Genomic DNA, 13,441 nt, shown 5'->3' with positions numbered 1-13,441 from the left:
TCCCAAGAGTTTTCAAGTGAAAGCAATGGAAGCTGGCGTTGCTGTTCTCTCCTTTATCTCTCCCCATCATCCTCTGTGCTGTTGCCTTACTAAAACCAGCGGACCCCAGGGAAAGCTAACTTTCTCCAAAGAAAGCAGTGACTTTATAAAACTGAAATTCTGGCAGTTTCTCCATTATTCATGGTATCCAGATATTTGAACCGGAAGTCACTTTGTAGATTGGCTAGTCTGTTCCCTTCACTTATTAACTACTAAAGGACTGTAATCCCAGAAAGGTTCCATGACTTGTTGAAGGTTACACAGCCTGCTATCGCCACGTAAACTGCAGGGGGTAGAACCGGCCCTCCCACCTGGGCTGGGCGGGGAGCTGAGGGGTTACACCGGCTGCAGGTCTGAAGGGGGTTCAGTGTGACAGACCAGAGCAGGCCCTGGAGGAACCAACAGCAAGTCAGGAAAAGCTTTCCTTTTCGTTTGGGTGGGGAATGAAATGATGGAACTGTCTGAGGATAACCAATCCTTACAAATCTGAACAGATGATCAGCATGAGGGTGGAAGGGTTGGGCTATGTGGCAGATGTCTGTCCATGATGCAAATGGAGAGAACAGGGTAGGATCCCACCTGAGGGACAGGAGTGTCGGGAGAGGGTTGCTGAAGCAGGGATTCGAGCCCAGAGGAAAAATGTCGAAGACAAGTGTTAGAATGGAAAGTTGAAGAAGAAACAGGGATTTAAATCCTTGGATTTGAAAGATGACTCATAGGTCGGGATGCTCTGACAGGGGCACCCACACAGACCATTTACTTCAGCTGTTGTGCCCCAGCCTAGTGCAGTGACACCACGTCAGTTTCACTGGTAAGTAACCAACGGGCCTAAATCTGAAACTTTTCATACATCTGCCCCAAAAAAAAAAAAAAAAAAAAAAAAAAATTCAAATCATCAAAGCACAAATCAAACCACACGGAACCCACCCCTCCTGTGTTACCAGAAAACAGAACACTAGAACTTCAATTGCTGTCCGCCGAAAAATAAACACCACATACTGTCCCCACAGCACTCTCCACAGCGAGGCTGTGTGTGCCAGGGCAGGGTGGTAGCAGAGGGTACAAGGAAAGCACTCCCAGAATGAGATGGTCTGACACCACGAACTCAAATCTCAGTACTGGCTGTAGGGCAGGGCTTGAAAGTGTACAGGACCAAAGGTGACCATCTCAGCGAGGCCATGATTCTGGGGAAAATGAGGCTGGGAGGAAAGGTACCATCTGAAGATGTGACTGTGAAGGGAAAAAGAAGGGGGAAAAATTCAAGATGCTGTGGAAATAGAAGTATAAGACCAGCCTCCCCAGTCACCATCCAGCAAAGAGGCTAAAACGGTGGTGTATAGGGCAAGGGTGGAAGAATAGTACGTGAAAGTGATAAACTGATAAAACAGAAAGAATGCAAGTAGAGAACTGGTAGGAAAAAAGGCAGGGGAACAGTTGATTGTTGCATATGTAACAGGAGCGGGGGGCCGGGCCCAGGACTGTAAGGATGGTAAGAACAAAGGGAGTGGTGGGCACTGGGAGAGAATCTGTGAGAGCTGGAAGGGGTGATGTCGGAGGGTTAGGAGAGGGAGTGACACCTCGCTCCTTTTCGTATAGTTTTGACTTTTGGAATCATGTTCATATTTTCCATATTCAAAATATAAAATGAAACCAATGAGAAGAGGAGAAACTAAATTTGAATACTATCAGAAGCAAATGACCTGAACTGAATTTCAAAATAAATTTTCGTTTTTTGAAACAACTTAAACATTTTTAATTGAAGTATAGTTGATGTACAGCCTTATATGTTACAGGTGTACAATATAGTGATTCATAGTTTTTAAAGGTTATACTCCACGTATAGTTACTATAAAATGTTGGCTGTATTCCCTGTGTGGTACAATGTGTCCTTGTAGCTTATTTTATACGTAATAACTTGTACCTCTCACTCCCCTTCCCCTATATTGTCCCTCCCCCTTCCCTCTCCCCACTGGTAACCACTAGAGTTCTCCGCATCTGTGAATCTGCTTCTTAAAACATATTTAAATCTAAATAAAATTAAATTGAGAAAGAAACAGATGTTAACTTCCTCAAAATTTCTCTGAGTCTCATAAAGAATATCCATAAATGCAACCCTTCCAGCTTCAGTTTCAAATAGTGTAGCCACATTAAGGTGTGAGGGGTGAGAAAGAGCCAGTCTGGTATCTTTTGAACACAGTATTTTTACTATATACCTGCATTCTAAAGAAAAAGCAAATGTGAATTCTTCTTAGTACTATGTTTTTTGTAGTGTGACCATTTCGTACGCACTTTAGGATTGAAGAAATGAGAAAATACAATGATGTCAGCAGCCCATATGCTCTCACTCTAGAAAAAGGAAGATACAAATATGAAAAGGGAGGGCAAGGGGGAGGTCTCTGGGGGGTTGTGTGTGTGTGTCCACGCGTCTGCATGCATGTGCAAGGAGAGAGGGAGGGGAAGAGAGGAAGAGAAGGAGAAACCCTTCCTTACACTGAAAGAGACTAGGAGCGGCGATCCCTCAGTAGTAATTTGCACACATTAATATCCAGGTCTTAGTTTCCAAATATCATTGCGCAACTAAAAAGAAGCAGGATTCCTTGGAAAAATGGCTGCTTTCAGGGATGGGGCACCAGACAAGCAAAATGGGCATGGAACATTTCCCTGGGCCCAAAAAGAAAGAACATGTTTTAAAAATGAAGGAAATATGTCAAAGGGCGCAGCTTAAAGAGATTCACCTTCCCAAAGCTGAGAAAATTGAGCATCAGAATAAATACTGAGAGTACAGACATAGCCCTATGAATAATAAAAGAATCCATGTATTCATACTGATAAATAAATAGGAAAAACACTTCCTTATGACATCATGCAGACTCGTAAATGTAGGTAGAAAAATGGTAGAAGTCATCATTTTCAACCGAAGTAATTGTTGATCCAGGCAAGATTCATTGATGGTTGCTAAAATAAGTAGATAAAAGTTCAATGCGGAATAGGAGATTTTCATAGTCTCAAAGTACCTACCCCCAATTTACTTATTAATTCTAAAAGGAAAGATAGTAAATTTATAGTGGAGAGATTTGGAAGACTCCACCTTAACCAAGTGATCAAAGTTAACCTGTCCAATTATGGGACAAATGGACATGACGCGATTCTGATATGACGCACTGAGAAGGACCCGGTATCATTTCTGTGCCGTTACTGCCAGGTGTGCAGGAGGAAACTTGAAAGAAACCCAAATTAAGGGACATTCCGCAAAATAATTGCCCTCTACTCTTCCAAAAAAAAAAAAAAACGGAGGGAGGGAGGGAGGGATCAACAGCATAGACGACAGCTCTTCCAAGTTACACGATCTTGGATGAATGACAAATAGATGATTTGTCATTCATGCAAGATTGGATCCTGATCCTGGAGAGCATTCTAGGTTGGGAAAAACTTTTGCCATAACGACATTATTGGTACAATGGATGAATTTGGAATAAGGCCTGTAGGTCAGATCGTGGTGCTGTATTAATAAACACTGTATTTCCTGACTTTGAAAACTATACTGTGGTTGTCTTCGTTATTGGGAAATACAGAAGTCGTTAGGGATAAAGAGCTTACTCTCAAGTTGCAGGAAAGAAATTAAAAGAGAAAGAAAGTGATACGGGAAATGCGGCAAAATGTTAACAATTGGTGAATCTAAGGAAAGGGTATGCGGCAGTTCATTGTACCATTTTTGCAAATCGTCTGTATGTTTGAAATTATTTCCCCCAAAAAAGTTGAAAGTATAACGGGAAAATGTGAATCTGTGTACCTCCTAAAAATCATACCATAGTTTTGAAAAAAAATGATCTAAAGGTCTGTACGCCCACTTCTAAATGTCAAGGAGGGCTGTCATGAGAGGTGGGTGGAGCCAGGTTTCCTTGGGAGATGGGGCTGGTGATCACTGTGGCAGCCATGGGATGGGTTAACTTATACAGTTCAGGATTCAGGCCGGGGCCAGCAGTGGCCAAAGTGAGTCCAGATCACCAGACACAGAGGGCAATTTTCATGCCACCATTCCATGCTTCTTCTAAAACCTAATGTGCTTATACTGTATACTTTTGTTCCTTTATTATTCTGCTGGTAAGCTAGTAACCATATTCAACCTAGGATCCTACAGTAACTTATTTAACATTAAGGTACCTACAAGGCTCTTAGGAGCAGGAAAGCAGTACTTTTAAAGAGGCAGGGGGAGGGGCGAGGGACTCTTAAGTATGTGCAGTTCTGACATTTCTCATTATAGTCTCACGTTCAAGAGTCATTGCTTAACCAAGAACACAACATGTTTAGTTTGCTTTTGGAATTATGCTTTCACGAATTTACCTGAGGTTCTCTTCCATGACCTAAACAAGTACCAGGTTGTGAAATTGTGACAGGTCTTAATGAAGTGGATTAAGGCATTTCTTCCATTTACATTTTCATAGAATGAAGTAAACATTATAATCTTTTTTACAGAACTCTCTTGCATCAGGCCATGATTTGATTTTCTACCTGTTCAAAATATCAAGTTTTGCATTTCTTTAAATGCTAATGCCTTTTTGTGAACAATAAGACAGGAGTCATCCCTGAGAGATTTATAATAGTACTTAGAGCAGACTCGTCAAGGATTCTTCTACAAGAGTGTTTTGGATCCTGAGGAGATATATTTAGTAACTGTACTGAAGAAGTTGTCACGTAACACAACATTTCATTGATTTATCTGTATTATTTTTGTATCTCTACTGCAGGCAGAGAATTCAGCGTTGGCTTTGGAAAATGAAAATCAAAGGGAACAGTATGAGAGGTGTCTTGATGAGGTAAGGGGAGCGGGGTGCTTCTGGATAAGAGGCTGGACGATTTAGGATTCCCTATGTCAGATCTTAATATGTGTCTATTACCGGTCTCCAGAGAACGTTAGCATTTTCTCCTTCAAAGGAAGGCTGTAAACATGGTGAATGTGGAGAAGGAAGGTCAGTCAGTCCCCTCCCCCTCCCTCCCTATATCCTTATACGGGCATCTGCAAATTCCTCTTGGTTATTGTTTAATATGCTTGGGGCATAGGTTGGGAGATGCTTCACTGTGGGATAAATTCATCCTGTCCAGTAAGTGTGATCCCAGCCTGTGAATGAGAAAAGCCACCTCAGGGCACATTGCATCGCCTCCAATTGGATGCCATTTCTGAAAAAGCAAATCCTTGATAGAGTGGGTGGGGACGATGTTCACAGTTGGCAGCCAGAGGGAAAAAATCAGTGGATTGAGAACAAGGCAAGAAGAGAAAGGGAAGTAAGGAGGCAAACTTGAGCAGAATGGACGGAGACGGGGCCACACGCCTGAGTGAACTGGAGAAATGTGATTCCACGATGATGAAGAGATGAAGGCAGAGATGGTGGGTGTCTCAGAGTTCCTGAGAGGGGAGGGAAGACTGAAGGGTATGCAGGGCCCTGGTTTTCCTCTCAGCCATCCCCTGACACGGCGCCAGGGGTCGTACCACCCATCTTTCCTACATCATCCAGCCTGGACTGGCCATTGGCCTCTCTGACAGGCTCTTATCTGGGACTTGGTTGGTGATTGGAGTTACTCTTTTTTTTTTTTTTTTTTTTTTTGCGGTACGCGGGCCCCTCACCGTTGTGGCCTCTCCTATTGCGGAGCACAGGCTCCGGACGCGCAGGCCCAGCGGCCATGGCTCACGGGCCCAGCCGCTCCGTGGCATGTGGGATCCTCCCAGACCGGGGCATGAACCCGTGTCCCCTGCATCGGCAGGTGGACTCTCAACCACTGCGCCACCAGGGAAGCCCTGGAGTTACTCATCTGATGGGATGACTTTTCTAGTCATCTGCCCGATACCCTAAGACTTGCACATATTCTTCTAAGAGATTCTGTTTAAGAGCTGTTATGATATAGCCGACAGAGATTTTAAGAAAATAAGAAAAATTACGTTCAGTCGAGTCCTACTACCTTACCAGTGGAAACCAGCAATGTATCTTCAGTCTTTGTCTCTTCACTAACTAATACTGGGTAATTATTTCAAAGTATGAACTACAGATACACTATACAAACGCTCTTGAACTTCCCTACCCCTTCCCTCCCCCAATCCCCCCTTGATTGTCCCGGAAGGTGATGGGTTAAATGACAAAGGACACAGGTTCAAATCCCGGTTATGGCATCATCACCTCCACCATACACTACTCTCCTCCCTTGGAACTAGAAATGGTGTTTCCTTCAGGGCTCCACCTGGGCTGGATATTTTCCTACGCCAGTGGATCTTGAAATGGGATCCCTGGACTGGCAGCGTCAGCCTCATCTGGGAACTTGTTAGAAATGCACATTCTTAAGCCCCATTCCCAGCTGTAGAGAATCAGAGACTCTGGGAGTGGAGGTGGGCCTGGCTATGATCGATCTGTAGATCAACAAGCTCTCCAGGTGATGCTGTTGAGCCCTACAAACCAAGAGCCATTATCCTCATAACACAGACCACTTTGCTTCACAGTTGCTTGTTGAAGAACCCTCAAAATGTCCCCAGAAAATTGCTTAGCTATTTAATATTTTACTTGTTTCATATCTCCAGCCACATATATTAGTTACTCAAGCAAAATGGTGTTTGCACTCCTCTGCCCTGTCAAGACTTAAAAGGACTCTGAATAATCTTTACACTGTCCAGAGTTAAAAGAATCACTCAAGTCAGTTGACATAAAAGGAGGAGTGGTGACTCAGTGTCTAGTGAGGCCAGTTCAGCCCCCTCACCCCTGTTCCCCAGGCACTTGGTCCAATCAAAGTTTAGGGCAAGAAAGACCAAATAGATCCAAGGATATTTAAAGGAACAAATATTGCCCTTGGGTCATATGTATTGATCAGCAAAGTTCCACTTTAACCTCGTGCACACAAATTTCCAGTGAGACTTAATCTGCATTCAGAAGTCAAATTTATGTGAATCACACCACAGAAACTTCTTAGTTGTCACAATTTTCCCACAAGTCATCCCTCCCCATCACTCAAAAAGCTCCCAGCATTCCTTTCTGGAAATTCACAGCCTGCTTTCTGTATGTTCTCTATGCCTGCATTCCGAAGGTTTCATTAGCATGTGTCTGGTGAAACCAAAGTTTTCACCCACAAAATCATTTAGTATAAAGTTTCCACTGAACACAGAATTTTCAGAGGGAGAATCCCACTGTACTTTTTTGTTGTTCTTTTTTTTGACATGAGAACGATTTTATTTAAATCATTGATCACTTGTGCAGTACTCAATATTAGGACTTTGAAATGATTTAGACAAAGTCTGTTTCCTTTTAACAGATTAAAAAAATGAATCCTAGTTGGCAGAAGCTAATGCTTGCATCACACAGCTAATGGGAGGTAGAATCCTAAAATCTGCTTCCAACTGCCACCTGTACCTGACAACACCAAGCGAAGTGTTTATTTTTGTGTCGCGCAAGTGTAAGGACCATATAATCTGGATTAACTTTATAACAATAACTTAAAAGGTAGAAAAGGGTCCCATATTACAGAAGTTTTTTAATTGACTATTTTGCCATTTATATTAATACAATAAATGAAGAAAACTGACAGTAGAACAGGCCAGTGGTCAGCCAACACACAACACAATGTGTTAACAAACATGGCGAAAGGATCGGTTTGTGTCATGCATTACCTTCCATGTAACATCTTTTTTGGAGGGGGGGAGGGAACATAAAGGTGGATTGATTCAAACTAGCCCTATTAAATATATCTGTTAAGTTTATACTTCTGAAATTAATATTTGAGTGGAACATGTATTAATTATTCACATAACACCAGCTTTCTACTGAAGTTTAAGAATCCAGCAGATGATGCTCACATTTAAGGAATCCTAGGAGTAATTGCACTGAGCAATATCTACTCAAATCAATTATGAACTACAAAATAATACTGGGTAATTATTTCAAAGTATGAACTACAGATATAATATAAAAAAACATATAGTAGAACAACTTTCTAACTTTAAAGTACAAATGGTTAAGTCACCAGTACCTGCTTACACACAAATTAAACAAAATCAGAATAAACACTGAACTTCTCGGAGAAGCAGTTTCAGTCCTGGTTTTACCACTTAATAGGAGAAAGATCTTACGTGGGTCCTTTCATTCAGGGATGATTTGAAAACCAATTGACAAAGTTAATATCTTGGATCCCAGCTAAGACTCTTCAAGGATCTTTCCTACTAACTTGAAGTTGGGGAACATACAATTTGAGAAATTAAATGATACCACCCCTCATGCACACCCAGGTTACCCATGGTGAGTCCGGATCACACTTCAGTTCCTAATGACCTAAGTTAAGAGTCTCCTTCCTCCACATCTCTTATCTCGCAATACTCGACGTGGGCTACAGAACACAAAACCAACCCGTGTTCTGTGTGGCACCACCTGGCTGATACTGATACCTAAGTATGCATAGGATTGAGTTAAAAAGCTCTTCAACTCATCAAAGAAAAGAAAGAATCAAAATAACACCCTTAGTTTACACAGGCTTAACCTACGTTGATCACCTAGTAAATCTTGAATTGGCTTCCATTAGTGGTAAATAGAATATTTTTGTATTTGGTGTAGAAACCAACAAATTTAGGTTAAATCAAGCCTTCACTCCGACGGTACAAACTATGTTTATTTGTGTGTAAAGTGCCAGTTTTATATACAAATCATAAGTAAACTTTAAAATCTGAAGCAGTGAGTCTGATGTCTGCCTACTGCCTTGTGGCAGTAACTGTTTAATCCTGCTGGATCAAACTCGCTTGACTCCCCACACTTTGAGGCCAAGGAAGGTGCTGTTAAGAGCCAGGGGGAAGTCATGTACAGCCAGCCTGCTTGCAAACGCCAAACATGGACAAGATCTTTCATAAGAATCCGAGTAGCTCTTGTCAACGCTTTCAACCTAGGTGACCCCACTAGCATTAACAGGATTGATTTTGAGGTAGCTACACAGTTTTAAAGATGCCATTATGGGCAATTTATGGTGTAGCCGGTTAATACAGTTCAAGTAGCTGATTTTTTTTTCTCTTTTGATGAGAAGGAAAAAAAGAAAAATCAGCAAAATAAGAGCACATCTTCAGTTCGCTTAGAAGTCAGCATCCAAGGTAAAGGAATTCTCTGTCGGACTGGACATCACTCCCATCCTCTGATACTTGCCTACTCTCTTCTCAGAGAACTTAGTCTTCCCTTCCAGTGACATATTCTCCATAAAGTCAAATGGATTTTCTACTCTGAAAACCTTGCTAAAACCCAGCTCCAGCATAAGTCTGTCTGCCATGAGTTCGATGTACTGCTTCATCAAAGCGCAGTTCATCCCAACGAGCTTCACTGTCGGGGCCTCCGTGAGGAACTCCTGTTCTAGCCTAACTGCATCGACGATTATTTCTTTGACCCTCTGCTCCGAAGGTTTGTGTAGCAGGTGTTTGAACATCAGGCAGGCAAAGTCACAGTGTAAACCCTCGTCTCTGCTAATAAGTTCATTGGAACATGTGAGGCCGGCCATCAGTCCTCATTTCTTGAGCCAGAATATCGATGCAAAAGAACCCGAAAAGAAGATTCCTTCCACTGCGGCAAAGGCTACGACACGTTCTCCGTACGTAGCCTCTTTGTCCTCGATCCAGCGCAAGGCCCAGTCTGCCTTCTTCTTTACACAAGGCGTTGTCTCAGTGGCGTTGAAGAGAAATTCCCTTTCTTTGGAATCTTTAATGTAAGGGTCAATGAGGAGACTATACATTTCAGAAAGTATGTTTTCCATGGCAATTTGGAAGCCGTAGAAATAACGGGCTTCCATAATCTGAACTTCTTGGCTAAGCCACTCCACCAAGCTTTCATTTACTGTGCCATCCTTGCTGCAGAGAAAGCCAGAACATGCGAAGTGAAACATCTCTCCTCAGGCTTCAGGGCTTCCCGGTGCTGAAAGTCCTTGGAAAGGTCCACCTCCTCAGCTGTCCAGAAGGAAACCTCCGCTTTCTTATACATCTGCCAAGTATCATGGTATTCGATAGGAAAGACGACAAAGCAGCGGGGGGTTTCTTTCAGAAGAGTGGTTCATCCTCCACCCTGGGGGCAGATAGCTTAGGGTTCGGCTCGGCGGGCTCCTGGCAGATGCTCCTCGCGGTCTTGCTGGCCAGCACGAGGGTCCCGCTGAGGGACGGGAGAGTGTCCTCCTTGTCCGCCAGGCTGAGCCCCTTCATAGGCGAGAGCTGGAGGAGATGCTGCTGCTGCGGGCCAGCGACGGGGGCGGGCGGGACGCCAAGTGGGGCTGCGTGCAGGTCGCGGGATGCCAGGTGGGGCTGCGTGTAGGTCCTGGGCCCTCCGTCCTTAAGTGCAGAAGTTTAACTGTTGCCAAAGAGGGGATCTGCAATAAAGAACCACCTGTGAGCAGCACAAATGTTCTGTATTCATGAATCCCGGCCCCTGATTACACATGCCTCTTGTTTTGTAACTAATTGCATGAGGGTAGACAATCCATTTCCATGCATTGTAAGAGAACGCTCTCAAAGGGGTAGTTGAATGTAGTAATAATGCCAACTGGAAATTCTTTTCAAGGCTTTTTATACTAATTAGACAAACTAACAAGATAAGGCCTCATGTAAGTTATTTCCTTGCTAATGGGTTTCATAAAACATACACAGGTGGATAAAATGTAAATTTGAAGTGTTCTTCAATCCCTTTTGTTATTTTCTGGGAAATGAAGAACGTATTGAGGATTTGGGGAAAGCACTTGGGAGTCAGAGACTCCCTCTGTGTGTTCTAATAAAAGGGTGTGTTTATTCAGAAGGAACAGACACACATCCATAGTTACACACACACAAATGCATGCACACACATTGCCACTTCACCACCACTTCTACTGCCACCCAACCTCTCATCTCCTTGCCTTGCAATACAAAGCAAAACCAAGGACCAGTCTTGGTTTTCTGGAGGGTAGGGTGGCATTGGAGGTTTTCATGTTTGTATCTAGCTTCTTTGTCCAGCTGTTTGACAGCTTGCTGGCAAGCAGCGAAGCGCTTTTTATTCTCAGTGTCACTTTGGCCAGTTCCTTTAAGACCAACTTATTCTCAAGTAGAGAAGATAATGACACATACCATCTCCTCAAACCGCTGCCTTGCTTTTAGATGGATTCAGCTGTATCCTCCAAACCTTCATGGGATATCAACCTCGCCCAGGCCCTGGGATCTCAAGGTACCCCCAGCCTAGCAGGAGAAGTGAGGGACGTGGTTAATCCCAGAGGAAGGAGGTGAGGGAAACTCACAGAGGAAACTGGCTACGCTGGGTCTGGGAGAACATACAGCACAGTCACCAAAGGGCAGGCGGAGCAGTGGGCAGGCGGGCAGGCGGTGAAGGAGGCAGAACTGATAGGGCATCTTTAGGAGAGAGAGCTGGAGCAGGTGAAGTCTGAGATCTAGAAAGGTGAGTGGTCCTCACTCTTATTGGCACATGCACTTAACCTGGGGGGCTTTAAAGGAACCACTGGCTGCCGGCGCCCCTCAGAGATTCTGATCTGATCTGATTCTGCTCTAGAGTGGAGCCTGGGTATTCAAATTTTTAAAAGCACTCCAGGGGCTTATAACATTCAGCCAACATGAAGAACCATTAGCCTTATGTCTCTGAATGTGTGCTTTAGAGGGCATTTTCAGAAAGCATCCGTAAGAGGATGAAAGCTCCACCAAACTGGTTGTGATGATAGGAGACCCATGTGGACCCATGTGGAAATTGAGTTATTTCCAATTCCTTAACAGTGTCTGAGCAAAAAATACACCCTATCCCAGTGCTTCTCAGAGTGTGTTTCTGAACCCCTTCTGCATCAGAAAGATGTGTCTCGATTGCTAAAAATTTGATTCTCTGACCTCACTCAGCTACTCTTAAGCAGAATGTAGGGTGAGGAAATTGGCAATTGGAACGAATTTCCCAGGCAAAGCTTTTGCACACAGAAGTTGGACCTGCCTCCCCATCAGGCCATCCGAGTTGGACCGGGGTTCGTAGGCAGCCAGGGTGCTGTAGTATTTGAGTTCTTCTCTGACTTCTCCGTGCTCTACACTTCAGAGCACAGGGGCAGGGAAAAGCAGACCTCTGGGTGTAGTTCAGAAAAAAAAGAAAAAAGCATCAGAATTTCTTTTAAACCAAGGCTAACTAAAGGTAGAAGCAGGTTAAAAACAGTTCTTCCTTTTCTTTCTGGTTCCTCTGCTATACAGCAAGACTGGATTGTGGAATCATTATCAGATATTGTCATTGTATAGCCCACATCTGGGAACCTAAGTCATCTTCAAAATCAATATCTTGATAAATGTCGATGGAAGATGATCCTGCTTATGGCTCTCACATGCTTCAGATGTCCATTTCATGTTCATTTCATGAATGGATCATAAAATCAACAGATGATCTACTTCTTGTACCTGCTCTAGACTCTGATCACCACAGGCAGCCCCTGTGTTCTCGTTAGCATTATCTCTCCAAGATCCAGCACAATTCTTGGCCCAGACTAGGTCACTTAATGCATATTTGTTGAATAACTAAATGAACAGATGGAAATTATGCACAGCAAATTAATTTCCAAATTAGTTTTCACTGGAATCCCATATATAAATCTCCCCCTCTCCCAGGGTCTTGCAGGATTTTTTTTCACAGAGTAAATAAATAATATAGGTGCTTAGTGATTTTTATTTATACATGCATTTTACACACACACATACACACTTCATCCCTTTACAAATAAAAGCCCTTCTTAAACCACCCTCCCTTAGCTGCTTACCTGAAAATGTGTTTTAGTTTCTGAAGTTTGAATGATTGGATTCAGATTTAACATTTTTGGGGCGACTCCTTTTGATCAGGTACTGCCCAAGGTGGTTTCTCTGATGATGTCTATCATCTCATGCTTTTATTCACAATTTTAGAGGCAGACAGTTCCCCTGCTTGACAGCTGAGAGAAATCAGGTTGCTTCCCCACCCCCATACATAACAGTGACCAACATACAGGCAGTATTTGAACCCAGGTCTTTTTTGTGACTCTGCCCCGGTGCTCTTCCCACCTGCCCCCAGCTGCCTTCCTACAATAAACCAAGCTCAGAAGCAGAGACGACGTCCCCGAAGCACATTTCCCAAAAGGCGTGCTTTAGCGACCAGGTTTTTGCATTACCTTGCTGACATGACAGTGGCTTGGCATGATAAAGGAGCACATAAAAGGGGGAGAGCAGGACCGCCAGTTAAGCATGGTGCCCGCTGAGTACCTTACGCGCCCCCGCCCTGGACCCCATCCCCGACACTCTTCAGGATGTGGTGAGAATTGGCTCCCTCCGGAATAAACTCATTCAGCCTCAGGGACCGTTCGGCAATAAAGTAACAGACAACTCTGCAGCCCTGATTCTCCTCTCTCTGCCCTCCCCACCCCCGCCACCCCACCCAGA

The 13,441-nt window shown here is 43.6% G+C and overlaps 1 protein-coding gene and 1 pseudogene across 6 annotated transcripts in view; one reads left to right on the top strand and one right to left on the bottom strand.

Moving 5' to 3' along the window:
* NCKAP5 (NCK associated protein 5) overlaps nucleotides 1-13,441 on the top strand; it is a 1,063,262-nt gene that overhangs the window by 858,295 nt on the left and 191,526 nt on the right. For all 5 annotated transcript variants that reach the window (XM_081241961.1, XM_081241963.1, XM_081241960.1 and 2 more), the window contains exon 8: nucleotides 4,785-4,853. In XM_081241961.1, the coding sequence (XP_081098087.1) occupies nucleotides 4,785-4,853 (69 nt within the window). The remainder of the gene's footprint in view (nucleotides 1-4,784; nucleotides 4,854-13,441) is intronic.
* On the bottom strand, nucleotides 9,015-10,284 carry LOC308621923 (ribonucleoside-diphosphate reductase subunit M2-like; annotated as a pseudogene). Its single transcript has one exon. The product of its transcript is annotated as a ribonucleoside-diphosphate reductase subunit M2-like (transcript).

Source organism: Mesoplodon bidens, assembly GCF_964165515.1.
Source record: "Mesoplodon bidens genome assembly, chromosome: 8".
NCBI classification, from domain to species: domain Eukaryota; kingdom Metazoa; phylum Chordata; class Mammalia; order Artiodactyla; family Ziphiidae; genus Mesoplodon; species Mesoplodon bidens.
Note: the sequence above shows the minus strand (reverse complement) of the source record. Positions and strands in the feature narration are given on the sequence as shown.